Source organism: Syngnathus scovelli, chromosome 16, assembly GCF_024217435.2.
Source record: "Syngnathus scovelli strain Florida chromosome 16, RoL_Ssco_1.2, whole genome shotgun sequence".
In the NCBI taxonomy this organism is placed as follows: domain Eukaryota; kingdom Metazoa; phylum Chordata; class Actinopteri; order Syngnathiformes; family Syngnathidae; genus Syngnathus; species Syngnathus scovelli.
The window spans coordinates 10094163-10112588 of record NC_090862.1 but is presented as its reverse complement, the minus strand read 5'-3'; the positions used below and the strand labels follow the sequence as shown (position 1 = coordinate 10112588).

Below are 18426 nucleotides of genomic sequence, written 5' to 3'. Positions count from 1 at the left end.
GCTAGATAGATTAACGAGCAAGTTCATACTTTCAGACTGTCACATATTTTTGTTTCGTAGTGTATTTTTGTAGTTGTATTTGTGTCTGATAAAAGAACGCCAGCATTCTGTTACACTACATTACCCCTTTGCCTATAGGTGGCAGTAATGAGCCCGAAAAGTGGTTTGCCAACCGCCTATTAAAAGAGAAAGCGTCTTCGTTCCGTTTCACCTGCCTGGATTGAACGTGTTTGTTAACGCTGTCGTTTAACGATTATGCTTACTGGTGAGTGCACTCGAATTTTTTTAAGATTGCAATATCGCCAATAATTAAAATGAGGGGGGAAGTCAAAGAGTTAGTCAAACCCCTGCCAAACTGGCACCGTGACACTGCTACTTAAGCCTCATTAGTCAGCGAGCTAACAAGCTAATCTCGGGTTTTCACTGACTTGTGAGATGTTTTCTCAAACCTAGTTGAGATGACTTTAGACCAAGTCCTTCTGAGCGCATCCGACCCAGTGTTGAGCATTTCAAAGTGTCGATTATTTTCTTCTTCACCCTCCCTTTCTCGGGCGGACTCGCAGGGTTCCTCGCCAGCGTTAGAAATGTCTGAGATTGTGGCAGACAACTCTCTAATTGGCAACATTCAGGAAGATGTTGCTCCGGAGGAAGATGTTGCTCCGGGATCCCTGTGCGGCGAAGGCTACCTGTTTGTGGAAGCCCGGCACCCCAACACGGTCCTGCAGGGTCTCAACGCCCTGCGGCTCAAAAACTCTTTCTGCGATGTCACGCTGTGCTGCGGGGGACAGGAGTTCCCCTGTCACCGCATCGTGCTGGCCTCCTTTAGCTCTTACTTTGAGGTATGCATGAGTCAATACCACCTTAAAGTGCCTTTCAGACCGCCCCATTTCAACCACCCCAGATGACCAAATTGTGGAACGTGTGCTTGGCTTCATCCCCCTTTGCTGACCACTCACCAGACAATGTTTAGCACTGCCCTGAAGGAGTCCAAACAGGAGCGGGTGGCAATCAATGGAGTAGAGCCGCAGATGGTTGGCATGCTGGTGAGCTATGCCTATACGTCTGAGGTCTACATTTCCAAAGCAAATGTCCAGGTAGGTTTTGCCAAATTCTGTTCTTTGACTTTTTGCACAGAACATATACTCGCAAAGCTTTCCTAACCTTGCGCAGTTATGCCAGACCTCAACACAATTCACAAGCGCACGGTTATATAAATTGCATGACGTCAGCAGCCCCTCATTCAAAAGAGTAAGTCTGCAGCCAACATCAGCCACACAGCTTTCCATGGTTGTTGGCAAATTCAGTCATAGCTCCGCCATCTATCTACGTGCCCCTCCCTCCCTCCGATGTGGTGGAAACCTGAAGGACTCTGCTCTGTCTAGGCGCTGTTGGCAGCAGCCAACATGCTGGACGTGATGGCCGTGAGAGAGGCCTGCTGCGGCTTCATGGAGCATCAGATGGACGAGATCAACTGCGTGGGGATCCACTGCTTTGCCGAGGCCCACTCCTGTAAACTGCTGGAGAAACGAAGCATGGACTACATTCTCAGTCACTTTAGCGGCGTTTGCCAACAGGTGTGTTACGTTGCAGAATGAAAGCCTGCCATAAACTAAGGAGCCCAAGCCGCCAATCCACTCAGGGAATTCCTTTGTACTATTTGTGTCGTACTTTCACAAATCTCGGGCGGTTTGATTCATGTTTGAATTCTTTCTCGCAGGAGGAGTTCTTGACCTTGTGTCTGGACAAACTAACTGAAATCCTCGCCAGCGACCACCTCAACGTGTCCAGAGAGGAATTGGTGTTCGAGGCCGCCATGCTGTGGCTAAATAAATGTCCGACTCGCAGGCAGAGCTTTGACAAGGTGGGATTTGAAGTGAACACTTCGTAGCTGCCGCGTGCTGCTGTGGAATTCGAAGAGCTCGACTCTTAGCTTTTTTCCTGCAGGTCTTGGAGCACGTCCGCCTGCCCCTCATAAGTCCCTACTATCTGCATGACGTGATTGAATCTCTGGAAGTGGTGAAGGAGAACCACAGATGCCAGAGGCTCATCTCAGAGGCCAAAGACTACCTGCTGCTGAAGGACCGCCGAAGGGAGCTCTTCTGCTCCCGGGTACGGCCGCGCCGATCCACAGGTCAACATTTTACCATTACAGATGTTAGACGCTGCGTGGGAGTAATTTATTTGACCGTCAAAAAATAGTGCCACCCTTCGCATCATGTTACCATTCTTATGTTTCCATGGTAACAGGGACATCGGAAGTAATCATAACAGTTGGCGGCGAGGATGACAAAGTGGTGCTGCGCAGCGTGGAGAGCTTCGATCCCCTGACGAATAAGTGGAGGGACCATGCCTGCCTGCCCTTCGCTGTGAGCAAGCACGGGCTGGTGGTGTCAGGTGGGCTGAGACAAACGTGACCGTAAAGTCCATGGTTCTTATTATCCTCGTGAACTTCAATTAATCTCCAAGAGATCACAAGCCCCACCAAGACGCGTGCGCCTGCTCTCGTCTCGCCTGTAGATTCCGCCCTTTATTTAGCCGGAGGAGAGTTTCCAGACGGCTCGGCCAGCAGGGAGATGTGGCGCTACGACTCGTGCTCCGACACCTGGATGGAAATGGCTCCCATGAACACGTCTCGCTCAGAACTCGGTGAGTCTCTTTCATTTCACGTCGCAGTGCTCTCCATTCACTCGCCGCAGCAAGACGTGCAACCTTTGTGTAATCGTATTAATAAAAAAAAAAAAAAAACACAATCATTGGCCTACAAGAGCATCTTTCTCTCTCGCTCTCACTGTCCTTGCTGGCAGGCCTTGTGATGCTGGATGGTTTTGTGTATGCTGTGGGTGGCTGGGAGGGTCACTTTCGTCTGGCCTCCGTGGAGTGCTACAACCCTCACACCAATTGCTGGCAGTTTGTGGGCTGCGTCAAGATGGCAGTCACAAGTCCTGCTGTCGTGGCGCTGGACGGTCTTCTCTATGTTACAGGTAGAACACGCTGCCCTCCTAATTTATAATAAAGCGCCTCACCTTAAGATTCAAAATTGTCAAACGATCCTGGCCTCTTGTTGACCGTGTGTGCGTTTTGTCTGTCCCGTAGGCGGAGCCGTTTTAGAAGACGGCGACGGCTCAGATCTCACACAAGTGTACAACCCGAAAACTGCTATGTGGATGGAGGTTTCTCGGATGCAGATTAGTCGTTCAGGTTCTGCAGCTTGTACGCTGAATGGAAAGATTTACGTCATAGGTACAGCATTTGGCTTGACTGTATTTACTTGACTCTCATTGTGTCAAAGGTTGACACTGAACAGAAAATGAAGCATTAGCTTTATTCTCAATGGGTGCTATGATGACACATTTTGCTACTATTTTAGTTGCAAATCTAAAAACTGTAAAAAAAAAAAAAAGCATTTTTAGAAAAACTCAGTCCAAATTCATTTGTAATTGTGGTGCCCCCGCAGCAGTAGTTTTTCACATATGCTACGCCAGCTCCCTCCATTGTCACACAAAAGAATCACTCATGTAAATGTTCGAACCCCGCGTGATGCTAACTAGGATATCAAGTTCAGTTGCTTGAGTAAATCAAATGACAACCTGAGGTTTTTTGTTCTGAAATTTAGGTGGGTGGCACGCCTCCAAGGAAAACACAGACAAGGTAGAGTGCTACGACCCCAAGACCGACCAGTGGACCATGTGCGCTCCCATGAAAGAACGACGCTACCGGCCCGGTGTCGCTGTGGTGGATGGAAAGATCTTCGTCCTGGGAGGGGAGGAAGGATGGGACCGGTGAGGTGAAAGCAAAGCTGTCCACGCCTTTGCATTTTCTGTCAGGTTAACAAACGGACGCCTGATTTTCCCCACCACCTGTCAGATATCACGACACTATCGAGAGATACTGCGACGAGACGGACACATGGGAGATTGTTGGCGAGATGCCCACCAGTCGAAGCTGGCTCAGCTGCGTGTCGCTTCTGCTGAGGAAAGACGGTGTGTCGCACTACTTCCCCACTTTGCCTAACAGCTAAGTGACGATGTCCGTGAGTCGCCTTTTGCTACAGGGGACACGGCACAATGGTCCTTGTAGCTGTGTTTTTGGATTATTTATTTGAAGTACGTCAAACTGTGAAAGGACATGCTGACAATTGTTCTATCAGCAATATGCTGTATGGGCAAACAAATCCAACTGTGAATATTTTTAAGATATTATTTTCAGGTACTCTGACAAATGTAAGGTGTGCTTTGTATTGCGAATGTTTTTTTTTCCAGGATTATATTAACTTCATGTTGATTATTTTTGTAATTGTGTCAGTAAATAGAATCAAAAGTAAATAATAAAATGTTATTTTAAAACATCTGCTTGTCTTGTCTTGTAAAAGAAAGCCAACCTCACAGTAAACATTAGTACCAAAGAACTTCGTTGTGAACAAGCTGGCATACTCTGATCGAATGCAAGTGTACGCTATGATACATTTTGTGTGTTTCGTTTTTGTGTGATATTCTTTACATTTTATTTAGGACATAAGGACCAACTCTGGTATGCAAAAATAAAGCACGTCACATGAACAGCCTTTCTCCTCAAGTATCCATCAAAAACGGAGTTTATAAAGATAGAACGTTTGATTGCAAACTATTTGGGTCTTTAAGCGTTTAAGAGTTTACCGAATGTGGCCATCAGACGCCGCGGTGGAGCAGACCCATTGACGTCACTCGTCCGCCATATTTGTCCTACTCTGGCCGTCGACGTCGGAGACATGAGGGGAATTCGATCCCTAAACAATCTCTCTGTGAGTTGTGGGATTTCTTCTTGTCACTATTGTTCATTTTAGTTTGGCCACCGGTCGTTAGTTGACAAATGTGAACTTGCACTTAGTTTTGTGGTTAGCCGACCGGCTAGTTAGCTTGTCAGGGCTGGCTAATGCGGCGTTTTTTAAGAATAATAAAAAAAAAAAAAAATCCTGCAGTTACCGTATTTGCCGGTGTATTGGTCGACCTTTTTCGATCCAAAATCGACCGAAAAAAATCGACCTCGACTTATACACCGAGTCATAAAATTTAACTTCGTATTCATCGCTTCAAATGTGATGGTAACCAAGGCCGTTTCTCATGCATCTCATTGTGCGTTGCACTTAGAAAATTTGAACCGTGCGGCGTGCGCGAGTGCGCGGCCCGCTGGAAGTCCAATGAGGCGCCGCGATCTCCTGCGCGGTGCTTATAAAGTGCCGATCCGCTCGGCTTGGAGCTATTTCCGACCTCCCGTTGGTGCCGGGCGGCGTGCGCGAGCTCGCCGGCCGCGATCTCCTGCGCGGTGCTTATAAAGTGCCGATCCGCTCGGCTTGGAGCTATTTCCAACCTCCCGTTGGTGCCGGGCGGCGTGCGCGAGCTCGCCGGCCGCGATCTCCTGCGCGGTGCTTATAAAGTGCCGATCCGCTCGGCTTGGAGCTATTTCCGACCTCCCGTTGGTGCCGGGCGGCGTGCGCGAGCTCGCCGGCCGCGATCTCCTGCGCGGTGCTTATAAAGTGCCGATCCGCTCGGCTTGGAGCTATTTCCGACCTCCCGTTGGTGCCGGGCGGCGTGCGCGAGCTCGCCGGCCGCGATCTCCTGCGCGGTGCTTATAAAGTGCCGATCCGCTCGGCTTGGAGCTATTTCCAACCTCCCGTTGGTGCCGGGCGGCGTGCGCGAGCTCGCCGGCCGCGATCTCCTGCGCGGTGCTTATAAAGTGCCGATCCGCTCGGCTTGGAGCTATTTCCGACCTCCCGTTGGTGCCGGGCGGCGTGCGCGAGCTCGCCGGCCGCGATCTCCTGCGCGGTGCTTATAAAGTGCCGATCCGCTCGGCTTGGAGCTATTTCCGACCTCCCGTTGGTGCCGGGCGGCGTGCGCGAGCTCGCCGGCCGCGATCTCCTGCGCGGTGCTTATAAAGTGCCGATCCGCTCGGCTTGGAGCTATTTCCGACCTCCCGTTGGTGCCGGGCGGCGTGCGCGAGCTCGCCGGCCGCGATCTCCTGCGCGGTGCTTATAAAGTGCCGATCCGCTCGGCTTGGAGCTATTTCCGACCTCCCGTTGGTGCCGGGCGGCGTGCGCGAGCTCGCCGGCCGCGATCTCCTGCGCGGTGCTTATAAAGTGCCGATCCGCTCGGCTTGGAGCTATTTCCGACCTCCCGTTGGTGCCGGGCGGCGTGCGCGAGCTCGCCGGCCGCGATCTCCTGCGCGGTGCTTATAAAGTGCCGATCCGCTCGGCTTGGAGCTATTTCCGACCTCCCGTTGGTGCCGGGCGGCGTGCGCGAGCTCGCCGGCCGCGATCTCCTGCGCGGTGCTTATAAAGTGCCGATCCGCTCGGCTTGGAGCTATTTCCGACCTCCCGTTGGTGCCGGGCGGCGTGCGCGAGCTCGCCGGCCGCGATCTCCTGCGCGGTGCTTATAAAGTGCCGATCCGCTCGGCTTGGAGCTATTTCCGACCTCCCGTTGGTGCCGGGCGGCGTGCGCGAGCTCGCCGGCCGCGATCTCCTGCGCGGTGCTTATAAAGTGCCGATCCGCTCGGCTTGGAGCTATTTCCGACCTCCCGTTGGTGCCGGGCGGCGTGCGCGAGCTCGCCGGCCGCGATCTCCTGCGCGGTGCTTATAAAGTGCCGATCCGCTCGGCTTGGAGCTATTTCCGACCTCCCGTTGGTGCCGGGCGGCGTGCGCGAGCTCGCCGGCCGCGATCTCCTCCGCGGTGCTTATAAAGTGCCGATCCGCTCGGCTTGGAGCTATTTCCGGCCTCCCATTGGTGCCGGGCGGCGTGCGCGAGCTCGCCGGCCGCGATCTCCTCCGCGGTGCTTATAAACAGCCGCATGCGCACGGCCTCCCGGAATTTGAACACATTTCGTCAATAAATTTCGCATATTGAATTTTGAAGTTTAATATAATGCAACAATTGAGCTCGACTTATACAAAGGATATATCATAAAATCGTAAATTTCCGTCGAATTTTAGGGGGTCGACTTATACACCGAGTCGACCTGTACACCGGCAAATACGGTATGTGCATTTGTCTCCGTTGGGTCATTACTAGTGTGCCGAACGTCAAATATGCGACAATGCGCGTGTGCTCTTCTACTTGGCTCAGTTCGACACCACCTGAAGGTCATATTCGGAATGCCTTGTTTTTTCCCTGCATTAGTAAAGCATTTTTTCTTCAACCCGCGTTGAATGAGCCAAAGTTCATAATTTCCATCGGAAAAATCTCACGGTACAGCACCAATTAAAAATGTCCCAACCGTATGGACTGAAATCATAATGGACGCTCCTTTTAATTGCAATCCTTGTGCCGTTCTCAACTTAACATTAACTCGAGTGTGACTAAATCAAGATGGATGCTAACATGTTTTGTTTTGCTGGTCTGGTGTACACTCAATCAACTTCCCCTTAATGCAGTGGTTCTTAACCGGGGGTGCTCGCACCGTGCGAGGATACCCTGGGGGAAATCTACAATTTTTCGGGGATAATGGTCGGGTAACCGAAAAAAGTGAAAAATTCTGGAAATCAAGAAGAAGTCATTGTGTTAATTGGGATTAGGGATAATGCTAATCAAGCCTTATAGCTGTAAAGTAAACCAATTATTATTATAATAATTAGTTAGGGTTAGGAGTGTGAGAACTGGTTGGTGAATTGAATGGGGTGCGAACAAGGAAAAAGGTTAAGAACCACTGCCTTAATGCAATGTAAACGTGCACTATTAGACAAAGACTGTCTGGACTCTGGAGGTCAACTTTGCCTTATGAAATCCGCAACTGTTCGAGTTTCAGTGGAAAGGTGTATGCATTTAAATGTCAAATGCAATTTTTTTGGGGTGTAGGACTAGGTTAATGACGATTTTTCTTTTTGGCTTCTTTGGCTCTCATCGCCACACTAATTGTGTGAAGATGTCAAAATGCAATGCCATAAGACTTCTTAAAAAAAAAAAAAAAAGACAATACAGTAATTTGCTTTTTTCCCCCATGGGCAGAGGGGTCACAGCTGATTAAGTTTGTTTTCAAAAAATATTTTATTTCAAGGCCGTATCCCCGGCCTTAATTTGTGTCTCTTTGTGGTTCATGTAGAAGCGTTGCTATGCAGCTGCCAGGCCAAATGAAGCGCTGACTGAGTCCGACACGGGATACAAGTCGTCCGGAGTGTCGCTGCCCGCTCCTCAAAATGTCCAGGTTGGTGCTACTCCTCGGATTAATTTATTTTGCCGGCCTTGGTCAAAGGTAAGCGTTTGCTTCGCATCAGGTGTCCAAGCTCCCAAACGGGTTGGTGATAGCGTCCTTGGAGAACTACTCACCACTGTCCACCGTGGGTGTGTTTGTGAAAGCAGGGAGTCGCTATGAGTCTGTGGAGAACCAGGGTGTCGCTCATGTGCTGCGGCTGGCTGCCAACCTGGTAAGTTGGCACGTGTCCAATCCCTTTGAAGCTTTCTCCGGGACGTGTCACCATCATCATTGAAATGAATGGAAATGCCATTACCGTAATTTCCGGTGTATAAGCCGCACTGGTGTATAAGCTGCACCAGCTAAAATTCGGGCATATTTTAGTTTTTTTCTTACATAAGCCGCACCGGACTATAAGCCGCACGTGCACACGAGTTTTTTACAAAGACAGTACACAGAAAGCCTTTTTGCAGTTTGAATAACATGCTTTAACATGTCTTTCTAAACATTGCCTGTGACGCAGCAGTAGTACCGCAGCAACACGGAAGTGTGCACGCGAGTTATTAACAAAGAAATACTGGACACAAAACGCTTTTTTAAAGTTTTAATAACATACCTTAACATTTCTTTCCAAACACTGCCCGTGACGCGGCAGTAATACCGCAGCAACACGGAAGTAACACAGCACTAATAGGGTTTGATTAAATAAAACATACCGGTAAAAGTCACTGAGACGCGGCGGTAACACAGCAGCAACACGGTAGTACAGCACTAACAGGGCTGGTTAAAGTAAAAGTAAAAAAAAGAGCTTCATCGTCTTCATCTTCCTCCTGTGCACTGAAACCGTCGAAGTCTTCCTCCTCAATTTCCGATTGGAATAGCGTTAGATATCCTTCGCCACACACTTTCTCAGTATCTCTTTTGTCGTCGTTTTTATCCATTTCTTCTAGCATTTTCCATGATGAGGGTCTGTTCATGCTAATCTTATTCATGCACGAAGCGCTAAATTACATTAAACTAGCGAGCGACACGTATAGCTCCAGAGTAGACGGGACCACGAAATAAAGAAAAGTGTGCCGCAACACAATGTCATCAACATCGACTGCCTTTAGCTTAAAAGCAGCATCATATGCATTTCTTTTGTCCCCCATAATGACGGTTTGCGTATAAAAGCTTCCTTTCAGTAATGTCCGTCTTGATCGCGTTCTGCGTGATGCGCGAAATGTTGTAAACACAAACTAGCACGTCTTCTTCGGCGCATTATCTCTTCTTCGCCTGTCTCGCTCTTGCTTCCTGCTAGAGCACCCCCTGGAGGCCGGAGGCCGTAAAAATCCATAAGTACGCCGCGCCGCCATTTAAGCCTCAGGGTTCAAAGTAACCTTCTGAATAAAATGCATTAAAAGTTCACATTCATTACAACTTGTTTTTGGTGAGCAAAATGTCAGAAGAACTGAATTTAAATGCTGATTGATTGGGTTTTAATACAATGCAGATGGTCCAAACAGCGCCACTGCTTTGTGTAATCTCTGAGTCACATGGGAGAGTAAGAGAAAGGGTTTAGAGCACAGGTCTCAAACTCAAGGCCCAGGGGCCAGATACGGCCCGCCACATCATTCTATGTGGCCCACGAAGACAAATTGTGCATCAAATTCGTGTGTCATTACTAGAATTACAAATTGTCATCACTTTTAATATCTTTTTTAAAAAATATTTGACCAGTTTTTACTGGTCTGATTTGAAAACGAGTTATTTGTCAGTTTGTTTTGTAGCTTTTACTGTATATAATAGTGTTAAGAGTAAAAGTGATCAAGTCATCACAAAAATCACAAAAAAAATCTTACATATGCTGCACCTGACTAAGTTCAAAATTTTGGAAAAAAGTCGCGGCTTATACACCGGAAATTACGGTAAGCTGTTCCAGTCCCCCAAAATACCTAGCAAAACGTTTTGTCCTGTGTTTTTAAAAAAGAAGAATACCACTCTGCAGTGTTGGACTTTGTGAAACCATACAGGAATGGTGTAACGTCGTAGAATTGTAATAATCCAAGAGTTGCCAGATGTTTGCAGCAAAGGCGGCCGAAACACTGGCTCACTCTTCCAAGAGAATAAAGGATAGGCCAGTTTGTCGTGGCCCTGTCCAACGTGCCGCGTTGGGCTTTGGTATGGGTTTGATTTTTCCTCACAGGTTCCTTTTGTTTTGCAGACCACTAAAGGCGTTTCTGCCTTCAAGCTGTGCCGTGGCGTCGAAGCACTCGGAGCCAATCTGAGGTCAGGTTCTCTCGTGCTCGCCAAGTGCCTATCTGACAAGTGTAAGCGTGATCCTGTTTGTGCTCTCGGCCATCCGCCCGCAGTGCTGCGCTGTCCCGAGAAACCATGGTCTACACCGCACGCTGCTTTAGAGATTACCTGTAAGGATGGATGCCGGCGGCCCACTTCCGTTGAGTTGCCGCTCAGCGATGGATGCCGTGCCGCGTGCTGACGCCAATGTTTTTGTGTGTGAGCAGAGATAACATTTTGGAGTATTTGGTCAACGTGACCATGGCACAGGAGTTTAGGCCCTGGGAGGTGTGTGACCTGACATCCAGGGTGATTGCCAACAAAGATCGGGCCAAGCGAGCCCGGGCGCTGACCTAGTGGTCTCAGCGCCCGGCCACCGCGTGGCAATCGGCTTTTGTGGCCACATGCTTTTGGCAATCTGTTGTATTCAAGGCCGCATCCTCGACCAGGGGTCACCAACACAGTGCCCGCGGGCACCAGGTCGAGGAGGTCATGATGACCGCATGAGTCGCCCACAGGAATGTTCTAAAATTAGCTCAAATAGCGGCACTTGTCAGTGAGCTGCATCTATTTATTTTACAGTCAAACCTCGGTTTTCGAACGTCCTGGTTCTTGAACAAATCAGAATTCGACCAAAAAAATTAGAGATTTTTTTGCTTCGGTTGTCGAACAAAATTTGGAGGTCGAACCTCGCGATATGAGCTCAGAGGACCCGAGAAAACCCGACCGTGCGGCCCGGATGCTGACTGACTCCGTTGTTATTGTATTTTCGTTCCTTTGAGGATTGTATTAACCCTTAATCATGCCTCCAAAGAAAGCAAGTGGGAGCAGTAAAGCCATCCTAAAACACAAAGACGCTCTTAAAGCAATGCGACAGTGAGCGCCTGGCGCGCTGCGATTGCGTGATCGGACCAAATTAAGCTCCCTGCGCACTGAGGTCCACTTAAATTTTGGAAAGTACATCAGGACTTTAAAAATATTTTTAAAATTTTAGCGACAGCTCTGTCACAATAATTCAACCAGCGCGGTGCTGTTGCGCGTTCGGCGGTGCGCTGCAGTTGCGCGATTCTTCAGGGATGAGAATCTTCCGCGGATTTCCGTGATTTTTCGGTCGGGAGTATCGTTTTTGTGAATCGTGTAGATCTGTTGAGAAAATTGTTTTTATATGGGGGGGGGGGGCAAGTCGAACGGGATCAGGAACTGCTTCAGATGGGCATGGCTCATCTGGCGTCATCTTACAACTCGGAACACAAAAACGCTCTTAAAGCAATCCGACACTGAGCGCCCGGTGCGCTGCGGGTGCACGATCGGACTAAATTAAGCTCCCTGCGCACTGAGGTCCACTTCAATCTTGGAATGTACATCAGGACTTTAAAAACATTTTCTAAATTTCAGCGACGGCTCTGTCACAATAATGCGACCAGTGCGGTGCAGTTGCGCGGTGGGCGACGCGCTACGGTTGCGCGTTCGGCGATGCGCTGTAGTTGCGCGATCGGACAAATATGCGCAAATGTAAAAATGCTTAAAAAAGGTGAGTTTTTTTTGTCTTGAAACGGAATACATTTTTTTCCATTATTTGTAATGGGAAAAATAGATCCGGAATTCGACCGATTTGCTTCTCGAACCGCCTTCTCGAACGGATTGTTGTCAAAAACCAAGGTTTGACTGTATTTTTGCTATTCTTGTTAAAATCACACTTATATGTGAACTGGAAATGACAATAATGACACATAGTGAAAGCCAAATTGAGCAAATTGGCTATTTCAGAAGTGTGTGTCAAACTGGTAGCCCTTTGCCTTAATCAGGACCCAGGAAGTACCTCTCGGTTTAAGAAAGGTTGGTGACCCCTGCCCTCGACTATGTAACCTGGTTTAAAGAACCGAGGAGGCCGCCGCGTGCCCATGCCATCTTGATGAGCCAAGACCTAGAGCCGCAATTTAACATGTTGCCAAATGATGATGTTTTTTCGTCCCAGCAAAGGCGCCCCAATGCACATTTGGAATGAGTCTCTTCCGTTTTCTCCATTCAGGTGTGATTGAGAAGTTGCATGAAGCGGCTTATAAAAACACCCTGTCCAACTCGCTGTACTGCCCCGAGCACATGGTCGGAAAAGTCTCTCCTCAGCAAGTATGAATTTGCACTTTTTTTTTTTTTTTTTCAAATTTTGAAATGTGGATCTGTTTTTACCGGTTGACATTGCCATTTATTGATCAATCAAGCACCCGGTTCTAGCAAAGGGCTCTTCCTGAACATTCATCCACTCTTTATTGTTCTTTACTTACCGTAATTTTCGGACTAAAAGTCGCTCCGGAATATAGGTCGCATTAGCCATAAAATGCACAATAACGTGATAAAAAACAAGTCGCTCCGGAATATAAGTCGCATTTTGGGGGTAAATGTATTCGACAAAATCCAACACCAAGAACAGACATGAACGAGCAACAACAGGTTAAACGATAGGTATGCTAACGTGACATAAACACAAACGAAGAGCTGAGAACGGGCCTGACGTATCATTCAGAGTTATTAAAAAACTATTACAGAAATAACACGTTTATAAAACCATCTGTGTCACTCCAATTCATTAAATCCTTTGTCAACAATGGGTGCGCGCAGCTGACGGCGCTTGCACTTCCTGGGTCATCCCCGGGGTCTCCTACCAGTGGGACATGCCCAGAACACCTCCCCAGGGAGGCGTCCAGGAGGCATCCTGATAAGATGCCCGAGACACCTCATCTGGCTCCTCTCAACGTGGAGGAGTAGCGACTCTACTCCGAGTCTCTCCCGGATGACCGAGCTTCTCACCCTATCTCTAAGGGAGAGCCCGGACATCCTGCGGAGAAAACTCATTTCGGCCGCTTGTATCCGAGATCTCGTTCTTTCGATCACGACCCATAGCTCGTGACCATAGGTGAGGGTAGGAGCGTAAATCGACCGGTAAATTGAGACCTTTGCCTTTTGGCTCAGCTCTCTCTTCACCACAACGGACCGGTACAGGGTCCGCATTACTGCCGACGCTGCACCGATCCGCCTGTCGATCTCACGTTCCATCCTCCCCTCACTCGTGAACAAGACTCCAAGATACTTGAACTCCTCCACTTGGGGCAGGATCTCATCCCCGATCCGGAGAGGACATTCCACCCTTTTCCGATCAAGGACCATGGACTCGGATTTGGAGGTGCTGACCCTCATCCCGACCGCTTCACACTCGGCTGCGAACTGTTCCAGCGAGAGCTGGAGATCACGGCCTGAAGAAGCCAACAGCACCACGTCATCTGCAAAAAGCAGAGACGCGATGCTGAGGTCCCCAAACCGGACCCCCTCAACGCCTTGGCTGCGCCTAGAAATTCTGTCCATAAAAATTATGAACAGAATCGGTGACAAAGGGGAGCCTTGGCGGAGTCCAACCCTCACTGGGAACGAATCCGACTTATTGCCGGAAATGCAGACCAGACTCTGGCATCGGTGATACAGGGACCGAACCGCCCTTATCAGTTGGCTCGGCACCCCGTACTCCCGAAGCACCCTCCGCAGAACCTCCCGAGGGACACGGTCGAACGCCTTCTCCAAGTCCACAAAACACATGTGGACTGGTTGGGCGAACTCCCATGCACCCTCGAGGATCCTGCCGAGGGTGTTGGTCCACTGTTCCACGGCCAGGACGAAAGCCACACTGCTCCTTCTGAATCCGAGGTTCGACCTCCCGACGGACCCTCCTCTCCAGTACCCCTGAATAGACCTTACCAGGGAGGCTGAGGAGTGTGATTCCCCTGTAATTGGAACACACCCTCCGGTCCCCCTTCTTAAAGAGGGGAACCACCACCCCAGTCTGCCAATCCAGAGGCACTGTCCCCGATGTCCACGCAACGTTGTAGAGGCGTGTCAGCCATGACAGCCCCACAACATCCAGAGCCTTTAAGAACTCCGGGCGGATCTCATCCACCCCCGGGGCCTTGCCACCGAGGAGTTTTTTAACTACCTCAGTGACTTCGACCCCAGAGATTGGAGAATCCGCCTCAGAGTCTCCAGGCCCTGCTTCCTCAATGGAAGGCGTGTAGGTGGAATTGAGGAGGTCTTCGAAGTATTCTCCCCACCGACTCACGACGTCCCGAGTCGAGGTCAGCAGCACGCCATCCCCACTGTAAACAGTGTTGACGTTGCACTGCTTCCCCCTCCTGAGACGCCGGATGGTGGACCAGAATTTCCTCGAAGCCGTCCGAAAGTCATTCTCCATGGCCTCACCAAACTCCTCCCATGCCCGGGTTTTTGCCTCAGCAACCGCCGAAGCCGCGTTCCGCTTGGCCATCCGGTACCTGTCAGCTGCCTCTGGAGTCCCGCAGGCCAAAACGGCCCGATAGGACTCCTTCTTCAGCTCGACGGCATCCCTTACCGCCGGTGTCCACCAGCGGGTTCGGGGATTGCCGCCACGACAGGCACCAACGACCTTACGGCCACAGCTCCGGTCGGCCGCCTCAACAATGAAGGCGCGGAACATGGTCCACTCAGACTCAATGTCCCCCGCCTCCCCCGGGACGTGGGAAAAGCTCTGCCGGAGGTGGGAGTTGAAGCTCTTCCTGACAGGAGATTCTGCCAGACGTTCCCAGCAGACCCTCACAGAGCGTTTGGGTCTGCCAGGTCGGACCGGCATCTTCCCCCACCATCGGAGCCAACCCACCACCAGGTGGTGATCAGTTGACAGCTCCGCCCCTCTCTTCACCCGAGTATCCAAAACATGCGGCCGCAAATCCGACGACACGACTACAAAGTCGATCATCGAACTGCGGCCTAGGGTGTCCTGGTGCCAAGTGCACACATGGACACCCTTATGCTTGAACATGGTGTTCATTATTGAAAATCCGTTTCGAGCACAGAAGTCCAACAATAGAACACCGCTCGGGTTCAGATCGGGGGGGCCGTTCCTCCCAATCACGCCCTTCCAGGTCTCACTGTCATTGCCCACGTGAGCATTGAAGTCACCCAGTAGAACGATGGAGTCCCCAGAAGGAGCGCTCTCCAGCACTTCCTCCAGGGACCCCAGGAAGGGTGGGTACTCTGAGCTGCCGTTTGGTGCATAGACATAAACAACAGTCAGGACCCGTCCCCCCACCCGAAGGCGGAGGGAGGCTACCCTCTCGTTCACCGGGGTGAACCCCAATGTGCAGGCGCCCAGCCGGGGGGCAATAAGTATACCCACACCTGCTCGACGCCTCTCACCGTGGGCAACTCCAGAGTGGAAGAGAGTCCAGCCCCTCTTGAGAGGGCTTGTACCGGAACCCAAACTGTGCGTGGAGGCTAGTCCGACTATATCTAGTCGGAATTTTTCTGCCTCGCACACCAGCTCGGGCTCCTTTCCAGCCAGAGAGGTGACATTCCATGTCCCAAGAGTCAGCTTCTGCAGCCGGGGATCAGACCGCCAAGCTTTGGCTGCCGCCCAGCTCACATTACACCCGACCCCTTCGGCCCCTCCCACAAGTGGTGAGCCCATGTGTCACTCCAAATCCTTAAATCCTTCAAACTCTTCGTCCTCCGTGTCACTTAGAAACAAAGCCGCTAATGATGCCGGTAGTACGTGGGGCTCTTTGTCATCCCGTGATCAATCTTTGTCCTTTTTGTAAACAACCGCTGACGTCACTTGAAATTCAAATAACAGTACCCTCCGCAGAAGTGTACGTGGTTCGTTTATCGCGGTTTCACTTTTTTTTTTTTTTTTATATTTGAAAGAATTCACATATAAGTCGCTCCTCATTATAAGTCGCCCCCCCCCCACCCAAACTATGAAAAAAAACGCGACTTATAGTCCGAAAATTACGGTACTTTCTTATGGTATATATGGATGCTTTTGCTCCTTGATCTAAGTTTGAGCCTCTGAAAACATTTGGATGCACCTGCTTAGCTGCTCAACTTTTTTCTAGCAAGCAGCTGATTTTTCTTTGAACACCTGTGTTGTTGTCTTCCACATGTAGTTGCACTCATTTGTGGAGGACCATTTCACCACCGGCCGAATGGCTGTTGTAGGGCTCGGTGAGTGTCTGCGCCTCGTGGTGGCTCCTTTATTTATTTATTTATGTATTTATTTATTTATTTATTTTTTAACATCCTGCCTCCGACATGTCTGTTTTCAGGGGTAAAGCACTCTGACCTGACAGAGCTGAGCAAGAGGTTCCTCAGTGTCCGCGTTGGGGCCGGAGCACCACTCGTTCAAGCGACTTACCGTGGTGGTAAAGACCGTGTTCGTTCACCTCATGAAAGCGCCGTCCACCATAACCGCGCTCTGTTGCTTCCAGGTGAGCTTCGTGTTCAGAACCAGGACAGCCAGGTTCATGCGCTGGTTGTCAGCGAAGGCGGCGTGGCGGGCGGCACGGAGGCCACCGCCTTTGCCGTGCTGCAAAAGATCCTGGGAGTTGAACCACATGTTAAGCGGGGCACTGGCATCACCAGTAAACTGAGCCAGGGCGTCACCAAGGTAACCTTTGGTTTGGCCGCTGGGATGGTGTTGCATGTTACCCGTTGAGGCAACAGCAACAATTAGCGACGCTGGTTGCAGCCGTACACAGCCATCCATATGGTGAAGTCCGCACCGGCGGAAACACAAAGACAGTTCCTGGGAACATATACGTACAAACTGTAGGACCAAAAATAACGTTTATTTTGAATCACCGCAGATGATCTTCAACATAGTGTTGTCCCGACTTAAATCGTCTCTGCTTTTCTTTCAGGCTTCAGCCTTCAACGCCTCATATTCCGACTCGGGTCTGTTCGGCGTCTACACCATCTCGCAAGCGAACGTCGCCAGAGACGTGAGTCCTGGCGCGCACGCACAAAAAAGGCCGAGCTGACCTTAGCTCACAAATCACCCGATGCTCCTTGTCGTCGCCATCTTGTACAGGCCATCAGAGTGGCCATCGCTCAAGTGGGCAGCGTGGCTGAGGGCACCGTGACAGAGGATGACATCACAAGAGCAAAGTGAGTTTGGGCTGAAGAGTGCAGAGATACGCTGTCAGTGTCAAAGACATGACATTGTTTCAGACTGGCACACTGATTAACATGTCAGAAAATTGCCAAACATTTTCATCATTCTTTTCCATAATAAGCGCAAATGTTTCATATTGATCTAGCATATCTATCTGCTATCAGGGAGGACAACAGATATTGACCGTTGAGAAGCTGACATTTTCAGCATTCATACAATTTGAAATGTATCCAACCGAAGAATGCAGACTGCAGAGATGTGACATTGCTACCCACACTTTGTGTGCAGGATTCAGGCCAAAGTGGATTATCTGCTGTCAACTGAAAGCTCGGACGGCCTGATGGCCGAGATTGGCGCTCAGGCCCTGGAGACTGCAGCGTACCGGCCGCCCGAGGCGGTTCTCCAAGCCATCGATGCTGTCACCCAGGAACATGTAGTCAAGGTGAGTGTCTTCTGAAAGTGACTATGCTAACAATGCTCAATTTCCAAGGAAGGAAAGGACGATGGCACACGATATCATTTCTCTTATTTCATCTAATCAAGGCTGCAAGAAAATTTATGGACGGCAAGAAGACAATGGCAGCTTGTGGGCATCTTATCAATACCCCTTTTCTGGACGAGTTATGAAAAACATCTGCTCTATTAAATAAGAAACACTTAAAGCCCACAGCTTCCTGCTGTGACTCATTTTGTGTGACCGGTCATTTACAGTGTACCCAACAGCGGTATCATCACCTCACCCCCTCCCCTTTCCAAAAAAGGGAGGAAGGGGAGCTGCTTAGTTGATGTGTGTCTCTTCTTGTCCGTTTGTGTGAATAGCTTTGTAAATTAAACACTGACAGTAAAACCAAACCATGTTATTATTTCTACGTTTTGTCTTGAGTCATGTAAAATAAATACTGCTGACATCAAAATAACCTCACTAAGGTCACTTAAAGGTATAGCTTGAGGTGGATAAACAATGGATACTTTTTTTTAAAATCAGGCTGATGGTAATTTGTAAGTAAGGGTTAAATACAGTATCT

The 18426-nt window shown here is 49.7% G+C and overlaps 2 protein-coding genes across 6 annotated transcripts; both read left to right on the top strand.

Annotated features, from left to right (window-relative positions):
- The first annotated feature begins 115 nt into the window (after nt 1-115).
- si:ch211-256e16.3 (kelch-like protein 24) lies at nt 116-4345 on the top strand. 3 transcript variants are annotated; one of them, XM_049744226.2, is made up of 12 exons: nt 116-265; nt 564-839; nt 960-1094; nt 1383-1574; nt 1718-1861; nt 1945-2131; nt 2248-2394; nt 2518-2646; nt 2805-2981; nt 3094-3240; nt 3614-3779; nt 3865-4345. In XM_049744226.2, the coding sequence occupies exons 2-12, from the start codon at nt 585-587 to the stop codon at nt 4016-4018; spliced, it is 1833 nt and encodes a 610-aa protein (XP_049600183.1). In that variant the 5' UTR covers nt 116-265; nt 564-584; the 3' UTR covers nt 4019-4345. The 3 variants fall into 3 exon arrangements, with proteins under 3 accessions (XP_049600183.1, XP_049600184.1, XP_049600185.1); XM_049744227.2 differs by having other exon boundaries at nt 3614-3784; nt 3865-4012; XM_049744228.1 differs by lacking the exon at nt 116-265 and having other exon boundaries at nt 695-839; nt 902-1094.
- A 332-nt stretch (nt 4346-4677) lies between these two features.
- Nucleotides 4678-18253, top strand: uqcrc2a (ubiquinol-cytochrome c reductase core protein 2a). Of its 3 annotated transcripts, XM_049744249.1 has the most exons (14): nt 4678-4777; nt 8065-8166; nt 8237-8386; nt 10358-10422; nt 10506-10562; nt 10659-10770; nt 12412-12558; nt 16395-16452; nt 16554-16649; nt 16716-16894; nt 17148-17228; nt 17318-17394; nt 17690-17843; nt 17945-18253. In XM_049744249.1, exons 1-14 carry the CDS (start codon nt 4745-4747, stop codon nt 18026-18028), a joined length of 1395 nt encoding a protein of 464 aa, XP_049600206.1. In that variant the 5' UTR covers nt 4678-4744; the 3' UTR covers nt 18029-18253. The 3 variants fall into 3 exon arrangements, with proteins under 3 accessions (XP_049600206.1, XP_049600205.1, XP_049600204.1); XM_049744248.1 differs by lacking the exon at nt 10659-10770 and having other exon boundaries at nt 10358-10562; nt 12461-12558; nt 16554-16643; XM_049744247.1 differs by lacking the exon at nt 10659-10770 and having other exon boundaries at nt 10358-10562; nt 12461-12558.
- Nucleotides 18254-18426: the final 173 nt, after the last annotated feature.